Below are 12335 nucleotides of genomic sequence, written 5' to 3'. Positions count from 1 at the left end.
AGGTGGCATAGTGGAACTTCCCATTTTGTTCTAAGGAGAACACCTTCTGACACCTGCACTTCTCTAACCTGCCAATCTATAACATCATGCAGAATTTAGCATCAAAAGAATAAAGCTTGAGAAGGACAAAGTTTGAGCCAAATCAGACTTACCCTGTTCACCAAGGAGAATAAGCCAGGAGATGTGGATAGAGAGGCTCAGAGTGGAGACAGCTTTTATATCTTCCTCAAACTGCTTACAGATACGAAACACCCTTTAAGCCTCAGGTCCTACATGGTAACGTAACAGCCTTCACATTGATGGATTTAATTTTGCTTGCTTCGCATTGCCACTCCCCACCTTCAAAAAGAGGTGTGATACAATGTCAATACCGACTTGTGGGCATTGGTCTGGAGAATTATGAGATCTTTCAGATATCTAACACCCAACACCAGCACTGGGGCATCTACTCTTTTTATGGTAGATGAGTAAGAATCAGTTAGTTATCTATCTTTTAAGAATAGTGTAGTTTGAGTGAACATTGTGAAAATACATGCAAGCTGGGTAAAAAGTGGGAGAGATGTAATAGGAAAAGGGAGAATTTCAGGTATCTATACCCAGTTTAGAAACAGAGGGGTTTTAACATCCATATCTGCAGATCAAATACCAATAATTACTCATGAATTACAAGGTGGATTCCATTGTTATTTTTATTGCTGTCTTTGGAACGTCTTGGAGGCAGTGACACTTCAGAGACATTCCTGAGAATTATAAGAGGCTTTACACTCACTAAAAATTCATATTTGATGTGCTGTACCATTGCTATACACAAACATGCAACTATCAGCACACAAACCTTATGCAAGAGCACCAATTTAGAGATGTGTGAATGAAGTGCTCTATGTCGTTAGGTACAGCTTCATGCATGAGAGAGGGGGTCATTTATAGGTGAGAACAAGTCGTCTGGAGAGCCTAAGAGTAGAGATTTTAGGACACCAATCTGAGACCCCTCATTTTTCAGAACATGGGCAGATAGCCTGAAAATTCAGATAGTTTGTAATAGGGCTCTTTTTTCCCTCCAAGAATTAAAGGCAATAGGCATTTCAGGCATATTAGCAAAAAACTGGCTTATAAAGGGACATGAGGCTACTATTAGTCTGTAGCATGGACATGTCATAGTCTCCCCAACATACCAATACATAGTAAAAAGAAGAAATTAACACCATGAATGAAAATCGAATCATTGCAAGCACTGAAATTACAAATCAAAGTCTGATTAGGGAATCAAAACAAGTGACATAGGCATATTTTAAAATGCTGCTGTTTCATAACAAGGGAGCTTCTAAATCCTGCCCTTCTTTTTTTAATATGATAATAACATAAATTGCAAGCAGTAAGTATTAACGAGTATTTGTGAAGCAGCTTAAAGTCATTATCTTCCAGGTGCCTCTCATTATTATCAGCAAATCCTGATGACACTTCAAAGGCACAGCTATCTTAAAATTTAGAGGTAATTTATAGCCTATCTTTTGCAATATTGTAAAATTAGAAAACAACACATTTGCACATAACTATGATGCCACAGGCTTATCCCATTAAAATAAATCCTTTTTAATACCATTTTATTAATTTCCTATTTTTTCTTAAGTAGTCAGTACTTCGGGGTGAAGGAAAAGAAAATTAGGATTATTTTTAAAGGTATTTCTAACTGAACTTCTAGATATAGAGATTTCAAATTAAATTTTGCAATGTTTGGTATTAGCTTTAGACAGAGACCTTGTCAACAGTTCTGGCTATATAAATTAAGCCTTTTCTGCCTCTTTGGAGGTGTCACTTAGCCTAGATACTCCTCTGTTAACCCAGAGTCATTTATTTGTCTCAGAAGACTTGATAGAAGGATGTTGGGAACGGTTTCAATGGATCAATGCTAGCTCCACGTGGGTTATAGTTAATCTCTGGTGATGATATAGTTAATCTCTGGTGATGATGGGCCTGTCGTTCCCCTGTAGCATTGACAGGTGCAGTAAATCAGACACAGATCTCCCCGCCTGGGTAAATGATAGGTAAAATGAAAAGCTTAAAGCACAAACTAAAGATTTGGCTAGGGCTTATTGCTTTCATGCTGTTGTTAGCAATAGTGATATCCCATCAGGAGCGAGCCTGCATCATGTCAGGTCTTTGCTCTGCTGTATAACAACATTTACAGGTCCCATGCCAACTGCAAGAACTTGTGTCCTGTCAAAGCCAAACTTCTATCTCTTGTTGGATGACCTTCACCTGGTTTGTGCACATGGCACCAAAAAGGGCTCCACACCGTGTAAGTACTACCTTGAATATTAAAATAGCACTGGTGTGACACACCAGTCTTATTCTGGCTTTCAGTTGATGACTGTATGGCAACCCTTCAGCTGCAAGTTCCTAAAATCCCCTAAACTGACAATCACAGATAATTGATTGTCAGCAGCAGCTGTATCACACCCACACTAACATTTGGGAGGGACAGTGCTGAGATGACAAAATTAAAGCTCCCACTATTGCATCTGTTTTGTAACATATTAGGACCAGAGGCACAAAGGGTGGCTTAAAGAAGCATATAAAAGCTCGTATCACCCACAGCCCTTCTATCTGCTTCTCTTGCCTCCATCTGTAGTGAACAAGGTAAGTGTGATTTCATTCATTTGTTCTGCTACTCTTAGTATTCACTTTAACAATGTTTTTGTCACAGAGGTGATTCCTGTAAGTGTTTTTACAGTCTTCTACCTTTTCTTTCCTTCTGAAAATGTTGTTTTGTATGTGTGCAGTATCAGGAGTCATTGCATTAGGATAGGAAGTAGATCTTCAGGCTGTAGAAATACTTGGGGCAACTTATACCTCATAAAGGGAATGAATACATATGTTCAATGAGCCTTTTGTCTTGTTCCTCTTGGATTCTTTTTCACTGGTTCTTACACTTTGTGAGTGCATCCTCACCAGTCCAAGTTCCTGCAAACAGACTTGTCTAATTTACCCAGTATTGAATTTCTGCTTCATGTAAAATTATTTCCAAAGGTGATCACGATGGGATGAAAGAAATGATAAAATTTGCATTGATACCAGAACGAGTTTTATTTGTTAGCATGTATAAATCTGCTTCCCTGTTAACTTCTGATATTTCAGACAGAGTCATTGCTTAATAATCTTGGTTCGTCTCCTCCCCCTCCAGCTGTGGTATTAGTTCATTTACCCTAAATCTCCTAACTGCTGTGTGTTGCAGACTCACAGCCACTGCAAGAAGGATGTCTGGCTACAGCGAGTCCTGCAGACCCTGTGGGGTGACGTGCCCTCGGCCGATTGCCGAGAGCTACAATGAGCCATGTGTGCAGCAATGCCCCGACTCCAGAGCAGTCATCTTCCCCCCGCCGGCTGTGGTGACCTTGCCGGGCCCCATACTCAGCTCTTTTCCCCAGGAGAGCATTGTGGGATCATCAGGCCCAGCCTGGCTAGGGAGTTCCTTTGGTTCCCCAAGCTCTGTGGGCTCCCTGGGCTTGGGTGGCTCTGGGGGCTCCTTGAGCTATGGGAGGTGGCGGAGTTACGGGGGCTCCTTTGGTTTGGGAGGCTATGGGGGCTCCCTGGGTTTGGGGGGCTCCTCTGGCTATGGGGGCTTGCGGGGCTATGGGAACCCCTTTGGCTTGGGAGGCTCTGGGGGCTCCCTTGGGTACGGCCGTTCCCTGGGCTATGGAGATGATGTGGGCTATGGGGGCCAACATGGGTCCAGCAGCTTTGGCAGTTGTGGGAGGTCCTACAGCTCCGGCTTCTCCTCCTGTGGCACGGGGTATTACCTGCCTGGGTCCCAGAGGTGGGGCAGGTCCCGCCGTGGGAGCTGCGGGGCTTTCTAAAGCCCTCAGGATGGTGCCCAGAGCCTGCAGCAGCCCTGAAACATGGACCGTGGCATGAGGATGTGGAACAAGATCCCGGGGACCAGCGGCATGTGCCAGCTGCCCTGGCATGGGGACAGGAGGAGGCTGTGTGTGCCAGCAGCTCACTCTCCTATGCCACGGTGTGCCCTGGCTGCGTGGCTGAGCCTCAGTATCCCCTGCATCCCTCCACCACCTTGGCTGTCCGCTGTGTCCTGAGCGGGGCACCAGTACCAGGGCGTGCTACCTGCATTACCCCTTTCCCCTTGTACTGCCTTGATCTTCTGTAATTGGCTGCTCTGCTTCTCTTTGACATTAAAACCCCGTGGTGTTGCACAAGAGCCTCTTGGTTTTCATTTGTCCTTCAGCCTCCTCTGGGAGCAATATTCACTCTTGTGTAGGGAAGAAGTGCCTGGAGTCTCTCAGCAGTCCAAGTGTCTTGACAAACATGGAGCTTTGTTTTAGTCCTTCGTGGATTTCTTAAGCGTGTCTGTTTAATTTTTTTTTTTTTTCCAGGGCTTTACTTAGTAAGTACTCTGCCGAAATTTTCTGTCACTGCAAAGTGATCTAAAATTGCTTCCTGTATTTGTGCCATTATGATTAAATACATCACAGGCACAGTTATGCTTGGATTTAAAAATCTACAAATAAATTAAAATATCAGAAGACTATTATGTGAAAAAGAAGTTGGGGTTCTTTTTTAGTGACAAGAAGGACTTTCTTTCCTCAGCATAAAATTTTGTCATAGTTGAAATTCATTCCTAGTTCTCATTAACATATTTTGTACATTTTTCTTGAAGGTGTGGTTTCCTGAACCACTGTTCATATATGCCATGACAGAACCTGTACTGTGCTAAGCTGAGATGAGTTCACAACCTCTGCTCTCCTTGCCAGAAGAGCTCAATTAAATGATGATGGAAATATGTTTTTTTCCTAGCTCTAAATGTTCTTGTACCATAAAACAACAGAAGCTCAGAGATGACAGGGAAAGCCCCATGGGAGGTAGGAGTGGGATTTCTGCAGGGTTTATGAACTGCTTTTGTCTGCCATTGATGTGGGTGGAAACCTGATGTCAAAAACTGACCTTCACAGCCTATAAAACTGTAAACAAAGCCACACTTGAAGGAGGGTGGGGAGGGGGGGCACAGAAATCTCATTGTGTTATACAGCAGAACTTCAGTAAAAAAACAAGAGGAAAACAACCACAAGCCTCTCCTTCATTGACAGAGTTGAACTCTCCCCATATCTTAAATTACTCCATGACAAATATCCTCTATCAGCACAAAATGAGAACCAAGATGGGAAGAAAGTACGTAACTACTCCAAAGAAAAAGAATTTCAGGAGGCGACCAGGGAAACCCCTGCTACATTTAGTAAAGCCCAAAGCTGCTGCAGAGGACTCGGCTGAACTGGCATAAGAAATATGGGCTGCAGTACTTGCTGCTCAGTGTGGAGAGAGAAGAAAATCATATAGTCAGGAGGGGCTATGAAGATGGACAAGAAACTGAAGGGGCCCCCAAACCAAGGAATCCTACAGGATTAAACGAGCAGCAGGACAAGGCGGAGCTGGTGCCGCTCCCAGGCTGAGAAGACCAGGCAAAGCAGCACTGCCAGTGCCTGTCCTGCTCTCTGCCTTTTGCCCTTTCCTCAGCTACTGCAAACACCACCAAAAGGCTTTCTCTCCCCTGACTGCTGCCTGCATCACCCCTGTCCCTACACTGCCCACACTCACCATTCCTGGGAAGCTCAGGACTAGAATTTGCTCTCCCACACCTGCCAGGCACCCACCCCAGGGTCTTCCCAACATGGAACAAGGATGGACGGAGACAAGATTTGGATGCAGGAAATCTTTATTGTGCCCAGAGGGGCAGGAGGGTCTCTCAGGGGGACAGTAGGCCAGACCCCGAGATGCTGGTTGTCATGTGTTGGGGGAGGCAGAGGCACCTTCTCTGGAGCATGGCTTCTCGCTCCAAATGTCGCCTTGGTGAGGCATTCCAGCTGCCCAGGAATTGGCCCGTCAGCCCTGCAGGGCTCTTTGGGTGTCCCTCCTGCCCCATCTGACAGCGAGGAAGAGAGTGGAGAGGAGGAGAGCAGAGGGCGGGAGAAGAGGTCAGGGAAGGGCCGAGGCTGTGCTGCACTGCCAGCTGCGCTGGTGTTGTGCGGCGCTGGGGATGCTCAGTACTCCTCAGTGGCCCGTGCCCACCAGCTCAGCGCGGCATGGTTGGTGGTGGCGTTGGGCTGCGGCTGGGCTGGGTCTAGCAGGGCCCACAGGTGTCCCAGAGCTTCTTGCCGTAGCGGGGCCAGGCGCAGGGGGTGCAGGCCGCAGAGGTGTAGGGTCTGCCAAAGGTGCAGAGGCCGCCCGAGCCCTGTGTGGCCCCAGCGCCGTAGAGGCCCCCCAGCCCCAGGGAGCCCCCAAAGGCGGGTGCTCCGGAGGAGCCCACCACGGCTTGCTGGGGGAAGGAGCTGAGGATGGGGCCGGGGAAGGTGACGACCACGGGGGGCGGCTGGATGAAGGCCGTTGAGTCGGGGCACTGGCGGGCGCACAGCTCGTTGCAGCTCTCAGCGATGGGCTGGGGGACGGCAACGCTGGTTTTTGGTGGGCACAGGTCGTAGCAAGACATCGTGGCGAGGGATCGGACGGTGCTCTGCAAGAGGGCAGAGGTTGAAAGAGAGCAGCAGACGTAAGCACCCGAATTGGAGGGGCTGGGGCATGAGCAGGGGGCCAGGAGGGGAAGCGCTCACAGACTTACCCTGTTCCCAGAGGAGAAGGCGACCAGAGCAGTTGTGTGGAGAGCCGGGCAGAGGCAGAGCTTTTATACCGGCCGCGCCATTGCTCAGCACCACCTGGGCCAATCTGCAGAGGCGGCACTCCCTCCTGCCGATGACAACGGGGCTGTCCGGCTCCTGTCCCTCCCTGAGTCAGCATCCCCTGCACCGACCAGCACCTGCCGCTTCCCAGCCTTCCTCCCGGTCCTGCCGCGTGGGCTAAATGAGAGCAGGAACCTCCCTGCTGGGGGCTGCGCACGGTGCCGGCCTTGTGCTCTGCCCTGGCAGGACATCTCTGCCCTGTGCCCGCAGCCAGGCCCTGCCGGGACCAGGGCCGGCACCGAGCACCAGCCGGGCCAGCCCAGCGGGGGCTGCTGCAGCTGCGCATTCAGACGGGGCTCCCAGCTCCCCAGCACCCCGAGGGCAGCCCCTGCCCACCACCATCCCCCAGACATGGGGCTCCCGGGACACCCGTGAGGACCTGGTCGCGTTGGGGGTCAGCTGACATGACCCTGTGACAAAGTGGCTGCAGTTGGGCATCGGTGCCCCTTGCCCCATGCACCTTGGGGAAGAGCACAAGGGGTCTGTCTTGCCCCCCGACGTGCAGAAGTCGATGGCCAGTGCCTGGAGGGGAATGGCACCCAGTTCCCTTGGGCTGGCGAGTGATGCATCGTGCTGAGCAGGCAGTGCCCGAGAGGAGTGCCTTTGATTTTTCGTTTCGTAACCTCGTGCCTCTGTAGATAATAGCCACGCGGCGTACGTCATGCGGTGGCTGGTGTGCGGGAGGCCCTTGCAAGGCTGCCTTCCTGGCCAGCGGCAGGACCATGCTCTGCCGTGTGGCTCTGCGATGAAGGCATGAGGCCAGCCTGAGACCAAGCCCTTGGAGAAGAGCTATGGCACGCAGGGCGCTACCAGTCAGCCTTTGTCACGCTGCGTGCCCTCTTACACAGCGAGATAATGAAAAGACAGTGGGGCTAATTGGTGGCATTAGGTGGCAGCTGGCAAGCGTCCGAGTGGGGTGATTGCAGGGGCTGATAGAGCGGGTTGGGGCTGGCCAGGAAACGGCATCAGCACAACAGCCCCGTGCCACACGGGGAGGATGCAGGGGCTTGGCACCATGAGCCACGTGTCCCCAGCACGGCCAGCTCCTCCCCACGCTCGCCACCCCAGCATAAAAGGGCTGCTGTCGGCGAGTGCCAGCATCCACCACTCTTGCCTCGCTCTGCTCAGGACAAGGGTAGGTGGGGGCTTGGGGGTCTCGGCCTCCTGTGGCAGGGGCTGGTGTGGGGCCTCCATGGCCAGGAGAGCTGTGCTGGCGGCGGGCTGCAGTGGCCAGGGTGGGCGGAGGCACGGCAAGAGGAGGAGGGAGCCCCATGGCTGGGACCCGCAGAGCCAGGCCCTGCACGGGCTCTCGGGGAGGCTTTGTGTGCCTGGCGTGTGGGGAGAGCAGGGCACCCGGTGGGCTGGCTGGGCAAAGGGCAAGCAGCAGGCAGTGCGGGCAAGGAGCTGGCTCTGGCTCCTCCAGCTCCAGCACAGGCCTGGGAACAGGGCACGGCTTGGCCGGGCGATCTCCTTCACTCATGACACCTGTCTTTGGGCCGCGTCTTTCAGGATCCGCTCTCCCACCCTCGCCACGATGTCTTGCTACGACCTGTGCCCACCAAAAACCAGCGTTGCCATCCCCCAGCCCATCGCTGAGAGCTGCAACGAGCTGTGCGCCCGCCAGTGCCCCGACTCAACGGCCTTCATCCAGCCGCCCCCCGTGGTCGTCACCTTCCCCGGCCCCATCCTCAGCTCCTTCCCCCAGCAAGCCGTGGTGGGCTCCTCCGGAGCACCCGCCTTTGGGGGCTCCCTGGGGCTGGGGGGCCTCTACGGCGCTGGGGCCACACAGGGCTCGGGCGGCCTCTGCACCTTTGGCAGACCCTACACCTCTGCGGCCTGCACCCCCTGCGCCTGGCCCCGCTACGGCAAGAAGCTCTGGGACACCTGTGGGCCCTGCTAGACCCAGCCCCAGAGCTTCCACAGTCCCTGGGCCATCTCAGGCTCACGCCTCCTCTCATTTCTCCCCTCTTTCCCCTTTCTTTGTGAGGCCCCATCTCCTTGCTCTTGCCTGTGCCCAGATGTGTGACTCCACCAGTGTCCCACAGGGCAACGGCTTGTCTCTATAACAGCCACCACCTGGGAGAAGCCTGCAGCAACATCGCTCTTGAGGGCCCGCTTGTCAGCTTACCTGCCTCTGAGTTGTATGTCTTTCTGCACTGCAATAAAACACACCTGCATGCAACGCCTGCCTCTCTAACATTGCTTTCAATGCCCAGCCTCGGCTGTGGGGTTCCCTTGCCCTGCATGTGGCCCCTGCCAACCACACCAGGGCAGTGCCAGGCCAACACCACCAACAACCATGCCGCGCTGAGCTGGTGGGCATGGGCCACTGAGGAGTGCTGAGCATCCCCAGCGCCGCACAACACCAGCGCAGCTGGCAGTGCAGCACAGCCTCGGCCCTTCCTTGACCTCTTCTCCCGCCCTCTGCTCTCCTCCTCTCCACTCTCTTCCTTGCTGTCAGATGGGGCAGGAGGGACACCCAAAGAGCCCTGCAGGGCTGACGGGCCAATTCCTGGGCAGCTGGAATGCCTCACCAAGGCGACATTTGGAGCGAGAAGCCATGCTCCAGAGAAGGTGCCTCTGCCTCCTCCATCACATGGCAGCCAGAATCTTTGCATCTTGTCTACTCTCTCCTGACAGCCCCTGGTGCCACTCTGGGCATAATAAATGTTTCCTGCATCCAGGTTATGTCTCCCTCTTTCTGTGTCAAATGATTCATGCTCACAGTCTCCACAGCACTTACGCGTTTCTCTCCAGACTTCACCAGGGGATATCGTACATTTTGTGGTACCTATGAAAGGAGAGGCCTCTCTTGGTTTCTTCTTATCCAGGTGCCAATGAATAGTTCTTGAATTCAGGGAAAATGTTTTCACTGTCTAGGAAAGAAGAATGAGGTAATGCAGAATTGCAGGAATTATCTGGGAGCAGGAGGATGGTCTGCAGCTGCCTCTTCAAGAAATATGTGCATACTTATTTATATATATATGTATTAATATATTTGGGCGATAATATTCATATATTAGAGTGTGGATTCTTAGCTACTGTTCATGGTCTTCTGGAAGAAGGAGTGATTGTGTCCTGTCACTCTCCAAAACACTGTAATTGTACAAATCTGCTACTGTATCATATTCAAGTAATTGTCACCCCCCTTTAGGTCAAAAGCAAACACAGAGCATCTTTTTCCTAGTTTTACTCTAGGATGACCCATCCCACAGCATTCTTTTTCCCCTTACTGTTGTATGTGGGAAATTAATTAGTTTAAGATTATTTCTCAGACTCACCCTGTCTTGTGGAGAAGTACTGTTGTGTTGGCAGTAAAAGGGAAACCAGGTGTACTCTTCCCCTTGTTTTTACCGGTTCTGCTTGTATTACCACTACTCTCTGGTTTTCTGTATTTCCAATGGATTCACTCAAGAGCATGTAGTCTCCCTATACCTCACCATCACCTATTTGGGGTTACTCAGAAAATTTTTCTGCTTCTGTCACTTCTTTCTTATGACAGCCTGTTTTATACCAGATCTTTCCTCTGTAGTCAGCAGGTGCATGGCTTTTCCCTGTGTTGCTAAATATACCGTTACTGTTACTCCCATCAGTTAAGCCATCTCGTTTTTCCAGTCTTAAACTCTGATTCCTTGCTGTTTAATGCCATTCAGCTTCATGTTACTAGCACATAAAACAGAATGCTCCCAAATTATGTGCCAATGCCATTAATGCAAACACATAAATAGAGGTTTTGAGACTGATCCTTGACTAACCAATGTAGTAAACTCCCTCCATTCCTATAACTCCCATATAACATTAGACACTGACAGAAAGGGTATGTCTGTGTAGTATTTTGCAATCAGACATGAGCTCACCCTGAACAGGTATCCAGCCCGAACAGAAGCTACGTAATCATGTCAGCTGGGTCCTGTTAGCTCTCACCAGTCTTGTTTTCTTGGGCTAGGCACTTGCTGCTGATACAATACACATCTAATTGGGTGCTGGCTGGTACCTGCCTGATACTGCCTCAGTGAGAGAATCAGTAGAAAACTTGGCAGTTGGAGCTCAGGTGTTCAGTGGTGATCACGTATGATTTGCACCGAAGTAGCTCTTAGAGGCTGTGCATGAGAGCAAAGATCATGCTGTCAAGCTGAAGAGAAAAAGAGGAAACCAGGCATGTATGTTCTGTAAAGCTGTCCCAGGAACTGTCCTGGGCTGAGCTAGCTGGGAGGAAAGAGGGCTTTGCTCAGCACAAAGGAGGCACCTGAGCCAAGGGGATGCAGGGCTGGTGCAGCACAAACCAGGAGGTGGGCTGCTGAGCTCCTTGGGATTCATGGCAGCAGTGTCCTTGCCTGAAGCCATGTAAGGATGGAGAGCAGCAGCAGGGACAGAGTGCCATTTCCCTGTGCCCAAAAGGCAGGAGCCTTTCCTCTCCACTTAAGCTGCCTGGGCTCTTCACACATCCCAGGCACTCACAGGGCAGGAGTGAAGCTCTCAGCTGGGCACTGCAAGCTCCAGTCCCTTCTGAGACCTTTCCCAAAAATCCCAGGGCCATGAGGGCAGCTGGTGTTGGGACAGGGAGGATGAAGCAGGCAGAGAGTGGAGAATCTTTCAGTGAAGGGCTTTTTTTGATCAAAATATTCTCAGTATTCGTTAATCAGTAAAAATAAAATAGTGTTTCCTTAAAATAAAAGTGAGATTCATTAGTACCATAGGCTAATTGTCATTTCAACTTGCTCCTGCTTATAGCACACAGCCATCTGACGTGTGCAGTTACACTGGTGGGGGACACACGCTGAAATTACCTGTTAAAATCAGACTTGCTATTCCATGACACTGACAGAGGGTTGAGATCAAGAAATTGTACATTCACGCATGGAGCTTTTCTTTGAAAGAGTCTCAGTGAAGTAAGTGGTAAATCCTCTGTAACGCATTTGTTCATATTCTTTTTATTTCACCCAGATGACTTACAGACTCAGCCAAAACTTCCCTGAGGCAACTGTTATCATAGCAGTGATTAACAGAAAAAGGCAGTGCGTGATTGTTGCTCATCAGATACCTATCTAAAAAATTGTTTCCCATTGTTTACCTTCCTCCCATTTTTCCTTTTCGGAATAGGCTTTGACAGAACTTCAGGCCACCTTTTTTTTAATTTGTCTTTGAGCATGGTTTGATGATTTCTAGCATACCATCTGGGAATGTGGAAAATTAAAAGGAATTTCAGCACTAAATTAAATGGGGTGGGGGGGATGTGGGGGGGAATTGGACTAACTACCAGAAGTTTGACGGCTAGAATAATTAGGGGGAGGGAAACAATAATTTCAGCTTAGTAACAGTGAAAGACTAGGCAGATAGGTTTCTTAGTAGCAGGGCTATGTGTGGCCAGAGCTGTGAGGTCTCCCCAAAAGATGTCTCCTTCTGGCTCTGCTGGGGTTGGGACACTGCCCTGGTGTGGTTGGCAGGGGCCATGCGCAGGACGAGGGAACCCCACAGCCAAGGCTGGGCATTGAAAGGAAAGGTCGAGAGGCAGGCGTTGGATGCAGGTGTGTTTTATTGCAGTGGAGAAAGACACATAAGGCAGAGGCAGGCAGGTTGTCACCCAGGGCTTCAAGA

General features: G+C 50.4%; 3 protein-coding genes across 3 annotated transcripts; 2 read left to right on the top strand and 1 right to left on the bottom strand.

Annotated features, from left to right (window-relative positions):
- Nucleotides 1-2552: 2552 nt before the first annotated feature.
- On the top strand, nucleotides 2553-4044 carry LOC130141346 (scale keratin-like). Its single transcript, XM_056322261.1, has 2 exons — nucleotides 2553-2637; nucleotides 3233-4044. Exon 2 carries the CDS (start codon nucleotides 3255-3257, stop codon nucleotides 3852-3854), a length of 600 nt encoding a protein of 199 aa, XP_056178236.1. The 5' UTR covers nucleotides 2553-2637; nucleotides 3233-3254; the 3' UTR covers nucleotides 3855-4044.
- Nucleotides 4045-6124: 2080 nt separating this feature from the next.
- Nucleotides 6125-6498, bottom strand: LOC130141431 (scale keratin-like). The gene has a single exon (XM_056322397.1). It carries the CDS (start codon nucleotides 6491-6493, stop codon nucleotides 6128-6130), a length of 366 nt encoding a protein of 121 aa, XP_056178372.1. The 5' UTR covers nucleotides 6494-6498; the 3' UTR covers nucleotides 6125-6127.
- Nucleotides 6499-7814: 1316 nt separating this feature from the next.
- Nucleotides 7815-8646, top strand: LOC130141418 (scale keratin-like). The gene is made up of 2 exons (XM_056322363.1): nucleotides 7815-7879; nucleotides 8250-8646. The coding sequence occupies exon 2, from the start codon at nucleotides 8275-8277 to the stop codon at nucleotides 8638-8640; it is 366 nt and encodes a 121-aa protein (XP_056178338.1). The 5' UTR covers nucleotides 7815-7879; nucleotides 8250-8274; the 3' UTR covers nucleotides 8641-8646.
- Nucleotides 8647-12335: the final 3689 nt, after the last annotated feature.

The sequence above is a fragment of the Falco biarmicus genome, chromosome 19, assembly GCF_023638135.1.
Source record: "Falco biarmicus isolate bFalBia1 chromosome 19, bFalBia1.pri, whole genome shotgun sequence".
Classification (NCBI taxonomy): Eukaryota; Metazoa; Chordata; class Aves; order Falconiformes; family Falconidae; genus Falco; species Falco biarmicus.
This window is presented reverse-complemented; position numbering and strand designations above follow the sequence as displayed.